This window comes from Trichechus manatus, unplaced genomic scaffold (assembly GCF_000243295.1).
Source record: "Trichechus manatus latirostris isolate Lorelei unplaced genomic scaffold, TriManLat1.0 scaffold00111, whole genome shotgun sequence".
In the NCBI taxonomy this organism is placed as follows: Eukaryota; Metazoa; Chordata; class Mammalia; order Sirenia; family Trichechidae; genus Trichechus; species Trichechus manatus.
Window position 1 is genome coordinate 5,429,612 of NW_004444047.1, and position 5,800 is coordinate 5,435,411.

The 5,800-nt window shown below is 66.7% G+C and overlaps 1 protein-coding gene across 1 annotated transcript in view; it reads right to left on the minus strand.

The window, feature by feature from the left end:
- Nucleotides 1-220: 220 nt before the first annotated feature.
- The window catches only part of NAT8L (N-acetyltransferase 8 like), a 12,280-nt gene continuing 6,700 nt past the window's right edge, over nt 221-5,800 (minus strand). Inside the window, exons 4-6 of the mRNA XM_004383566.1 lie at nt 5,654-5,796; nt 4,111-4,275; nt 221-706 (exon numbers count right to left, since the gene is read on the minus strand). Coding sequence (XP_004383623.1) covers nt 339-706; nt 4,111-4,275; nt 5,654-5,796 — 676 coding nt within the window. The 3' untranslated portion in view covers nt 221-338. The remainder of the gene's footprint in view (nt 707-4,110; nt 4,276-5,653; nt 5,797-5,800) is intronic.

Sequence of the window (5,800 nt, forward strand, 5' to 3'; positions counted from 1 at the left end):
CCCGGGCCGGGCAGATTGTGTTGCAGCCATGGTGGTCCACACTGTCCCTCTTCAGGGCGTGGGGAAACAGCCCAACAGGCTGGGAAAGGTGGGAGCTGTGGCTGCAGACAAACTCACCCCTCCAAAATGTCGCGAACGAGCAATAGCCCTACACCTCAAGAACTGGCCAGAGAACCGTGTGATGTCGAGAAAGGAAAAACCCAACATAAAACGCCAAGGTGAGTGTCTGGAAGCGAGGCCACGCCGACGGCGGGTGGGCGGGCGGCAGGCAGGCGACAGGCAGATGTGGGGAGGGCAGGTGGGCGGGCGGCCGGGAACGGCGGGCGGGCAGCAGGCAGTCACTCCTCGCGAAGCTGCAGGCGGTAGCGGTGGTAGCGAACCTGGAAGAAGAGGCGCTCGGCCAGCGAGTGGGTCATGCCGGGCAGCACATAGTGGTCACTCGCGCCCATATGTCTGAAGCCCAGTGACTCGTAGAGCTTGTGGGCAGCCACCTTGACGGCCGTCGTGCCCAGCACCACCGCCGAGTAGTTGTGTACCAGGGCGAACTCCAGCACCTTGCGGCCCAGTGCCTTGGCGATGCCCTTGCCACGGAAGCGCGAGTCCACGGACATACGAAGCAGCTCCACGGTGTTGTCCTCCTCGTGGCCCCGCGCTGCCACGATGCCCACCACGTTGCCGTCCAGCACAGCCACCCAGAAGCAGGAGCCTGCAAGGGACAGGGCAGTCAGACACCCCTCCTCTCTGCATGACAACCTCCTCCTCCAACCCCCAGTGCCCACTCCAGCTGGCCCCCTCACTGCCTGCCCCATGGCCCACCCTGGCTCTGCTAGATGGGGGGCCCCAATGAGGGTGAGCAGGCATAGCTGTCTCCCCAGGGCCCTGTGAGCAGACAGCCCCGACTGACCCCCGGCCAGGCCTGCCTGCTGCCCCCTGCAGCCCAGGAGGGGACCCTGGACTGGTGGCTGGGCCCAGCAGTGGGGACAGGCATGGGGCAGAGGCCAACCAAAGGCAGCTCAGCTCCCAAACCTTCCCCACACCCCAGTGCTGCCCAACTCTGGGCCTCGGGCCCTGCCCTCCTGGGAATGGCCCCGTTCAGGCCTTCCTGCTGCAACTGTGCCAAGAAATATCAGGTGCCAGGAGCTTCCCTTGACTCTGGCACTAGATGTGCCTGAGCCACTCTGGACCTCGGTCTCTTCATTGGTGAAGCCAGGCAAGACCACAGTGCAAAAGTAAGCTCACGCTCTGGGATCCTCCTCCCCTGGGGCCCAGGCTCTGCCAAGACCTGGCATAATACCACAGCCAGGACCCACTCAGCCCCCAAAGCCAGGCTGCCCTGGCCAGGATGGCGGCTGGAGGCCAGAGCCCCATCCCCAGGACCAAGAGCTGGGCAGGACTCAGCCAGCTGGGTGCCTCTCCCTGCCAAGCTGGCCCCAGACAAAACACCTGGACGTCCATCCACAGGTGACTGTCGATGGCCACCCAGAGACCCACTCACCCTTGCCCATTCATGTCCACACAAGGGGCTGGGGGGAGGCGGGGTCTGGAGGGAGCACTGGGAAGGATTCCGGGAGCGGGGAGCTGAGCAGGACTGCAAGGACAGGCAACAACAGCAGGGCCAGGCCAGCCTATTCTCAGGGCCCAGGCGGGAGAGGCTCTCTGGCTGTCAGCTGTGTCCTTCACCCTCCTGGGGTTGGGGAACCTGGCTGGGGGCCCCCATGACCTGCCTGTGTCAGAGCAGAAACAGCTGCGGGCAGAGGAGAGCCCAGGGCTGGCACCAGCATCCGATAGGACCTGGGCAGGGCTCAGGGCAAGGTTCAAGTGAGGGGACTTCAGAAACCCAAAGGGACGCCCCTAGGACAGGCAGCCCCAGGACCGACAGCCCCAGGACAGACAGCCTCAGGACAGACAACCCGAGGACAGACGGCCCCAGGACAGACAGCCCCAGGATAGACAGCCCCAGGACAGGCAGCCCCAGGACAGGCAGCCTCAGGACAGACAACCCCAGGACAGGCAGCCATTAGGAAGCTCCTCGACCCCACCTCCTCCCACAGGCCCCACTGAGGAGTGCTCACCTCCTGCCCCCTGCCCCCTGCCCCTGGCCTCCCCTGGGCAGTGATCCCAGTGGTCAGGCCTGCCCGCCTACCCACAGCTCGGCCCAATCATAGCCCGCTGCAGGGTGGCAGTGTGAGGGAGGCAGGCCTCAGCAGGGCCAGGAGGGAAACAGGAAAGGGGACAAAGATGGCCAGGAGGCAGGGAGAGGCGAGGCCTGCAGGGCACAGGCCACTGGGAGAGCGGTCACCTCCGGAGGTCAAGGCGACATGGGGGACCCGCAGCCCCTTGGCTCAGATCACCATCACCTGGAGATCCCCCTGCCACAGGGCAGCCAGAGGGACCTTCCAACCGCACTCGGCTCAGTGCCCATACGCAGCCTGTAGCCCCCGCGGCCCAAGGACCAAGCTCTCCTCCCCTCGAGGTTTCTGCCCCTGCCCCTGCCTGAAAAGCCTTCTACAGAGGGCACCCCTCGCCCATCCACCTCTCTCTCACCCTCCCCGGACAGCGCCTTCGTGGGCCCCACTGACCTGCCCGCCCATCAGCTCTGGGAGGTGGCATCACCTGTCTCCTTCACCCCCGGGCCCCAGGCCTGGCCCCTGGCCAGAGGGATGGCACCCTACGGCCACCCCCCACCAGCCGGAAGGAGAAGCAGCCAGAGCTGGAGCTGCCAGCCACCAGTGCCCGCGCCGGGCCCCCCTCGGTGCGTCCTTCTGCAGCTCTGCACGGCTCAAGGGCCCCAGGAGGGTCCCTCCATCCCAGAGCCCCCCAGGGCTCTCTGCCGCCCACCTCTCCACCCACACGGTGTCTCCATCACTGAGGCTGGACCCTTGGACCACCAGCAGGTCGGCCCCATCCTGGAGTCCTGCCTTCCCTGGCCCACCCAGGCCCACCCAGGCCAGACTGAGGTCAGGATAGAACTGGGAGTCCCAGCCTCCCAGCACTATGTGGCCGTGGGCACACGGTGCCCTGCTACAGGCCTCAGTTTCCCCATGTGCACAAGCAACCCCCAAGAATGCAGCAGAGCCCCATCAGCTGCTGTTCAGCCTGCCGTGCCCCCAATGGGATCTTCTGCAGACACACCAGACGTTCCAGGAGGGGCCAGCAAGGCCCCTTACCTGCACCCCCACCATCCATCTGGGGAGACAGCAATCCACATAGCCCAGACACCAGCCCAGCACCCCTACCCACACCCTCTCCTCCTGGGTTCCACCAAGGCCATAAGATGCTTTGTTTGGGTTTGGGGAAGGGTGAAGGAGAAGAGGAGACGCCCAAGGCCAGTGGCAGCAGAGGTGGGGCAGCCCCCACAGGATGGGCTGGCTTGGCCAAGGCTGAGGACGGAGCTGGCAGTGCCAGCGCTGCCCCTCACCCCTGCTCCTCCTTCCCCTACACATACCAGAAAGGGCAGGCCTGGGGCTGACGGACCGGGACAGCCCTTCCCTTCAGGCTCTTGTGCACCCTACCCAGTCCTTCTGACCCGCCCTGTCCCCTCCTCTGCTTGGGACCCTCCAGCACCTGGGAGGCCCTCCCATCCAGAGGCACAGACTGAGCCTATCTCTTCAGCCCTCCGGCAGTGAGGGAACCACGGGACCCTCCTGCCAGGACCCTCCCTGCCTCAGGGTCACCCAGGTCCCAGCCCCTTCTCTACAGAAGACCATGGCGGCTCAGGAGGTGGTCTGGAGACCAGGTGGAACACCACCTCTGATACTCCCAGCCCAGCCCAGCACCCAGACGCCGCCCGCCCCTTGGCAAGCGGCAGGGAAAGGGGCTCCAGCTCAGGGCTGGCCCGGGCCAGACAGCCTCCCCAGAGAGACGAGAGCAGAGGCCCGAGGACAGGGGTGTTGCAGCACCATAACCCACAGCGGCCTGCACGAGCCCCTGCCAGCCCACCCCATCCTAACTCTCAGCCAAAACCCTTAGTCACCCAGCAAGCTCAGCTCCTCATGCCCTCCCTAGCCCTGAGGCTGCTCGGAGGAGGGGACCTCTCGGCCTGAGGAGGAGGTGGGGACAGGAGAGGGACGAGGGGGAGGCCGAGCACCCGCACGCAGCGCGCCGACTCACCGGGCGGCTTCATGTAGTACTGCTCGATGTCGGCCATGTCTGTGTGCAGCGCACACTCGAGGTAGGCGAGGATCACTCTGCGGCTGTAGTAGTAGCGCAGGCCCAGCAGCCCGACCGGCACCAGGCAGGTCAGGAGCAGCGACCGGGTCACAGCAAAGCAGAGCGCTGTGGGCAGAGGGGCGGGCGTGAGCGGGGGCGGCCCGGCCTCCCCGTTGGAGCACCCACAGGGCCCCTTGGGATGAGCAACGGGCTGCTCTGGCGGCGGCGCGGGTATTTCTATTTTCCCTACCTTCCCAACTTCCTGCCACAGCGCACACCTTCATTAACTGGAAACAAACAAGCTCTAGGATTCCTAAACTTCGCCTCTGGGCAAGCAGCCCTCAGCAGCTGGCTGAGCAGCTCAGGTGACACCAGCAGGGCTCCTGGGGGCCTGTGCCCACTACCCACACGGTGTGGACGATGAGAAGGGGGCTCTGCTCACACCCTCGCCCACTCTAGCCAGGTGGAAAGACAAGCAGCCCTACTGAGCCGGTTTCCGCGCCAACCCCCTGGACCCTGCAGTCCACACCAACAGGTCCATCTCCTTCCCAGGGCCCCAGCAGGAGCCTGGTCCCCGGTGCCATCACCCAGGCAGCTGTGAGCATGGGGAGGAAGTCAGGGGGTGCTGAGATGCTTCCAGCCGCATTTAGGCTGCGGAGAAGGCAGGCGCCCCTGGGATGAGAGTCGCCTCTGCTGTGTGACCTTGGGACAGTCGCAACCCCCCAGCCTCAACCTGTTCATCTGTACAATGGGGAGAATAACCCTGGCAGGGATTCAAAGGGGGGAAGGTGTTCCAAGAGCCTGCGGTAGCTAGCGCTCCCTGAGGGCCATGCCCACCTCTGCCCTTCCCGCGCCCCCTAGCTCTGCCTCCCCGGCGCACACCCTCTCCTAGCACCCCGGGGAGCTGGCTGTCTTCCCCTCATAAATTAGCACTTGGAGCCGCCGAGGCAGCCTCCCCCGCCCCGCGGATTATATATAGTTACACGCACCAAGCGCAGAGCCTCAGCAGCGGGCGCTACCTGCCCCGTCACCCCCGCCCCCATCCGGGATGCCCGGGGAGGGGGCCCGGCCGAGAGGGACCGGCGACGCAGAAAAGCCCCCCACCGCCAGCCCCGCGCCTCTCGGCCCCCGCAGCGCCCCGCGCTAGTTCCCACGCTCCTGGCCTGGCGCCCCGCGGCCTCGGTCAGGGAGCCGGCCAAGCCGGCCCCAGGGCGAGCGGCCAGCCTTGGCGCGGGTGCGTGTCACCGTGGGTCCAGTGCGCTCGGCGGGTTCGCCGCGGCTCCGCTTCCTTTCCAGGCGGGGCCCAGGCGAGGACAGCAGCGCGGCCCGGGTTCGGGGCGGCGGCTCTGATTAGGAAGGGGGGGGGGGTCTTGCACGACTGGCCCCAGAGGGCCCCGCGAGCGCGGACTGCGGCAGGACGGAAGGCCCGAGGAGTGTGCCCGGCCCGCTGCGGCCCCGGAGCGCCAGTCCCCGCCCGGCCCCCGCCCGGCGCCGCCGCACTGACCCGCCAGCAGGGCGTAGAGCAACTGCGTGCGCGGATGCTGCCGCAGGCCGCGAAAGGCCGTGTTGGGGATGCGCTCCATGATGCCGTCGTAGAAGATGCGGCGCGCCGCCTCCTGTTCGGCCGCGCGGAACTCACGGATGCACACGC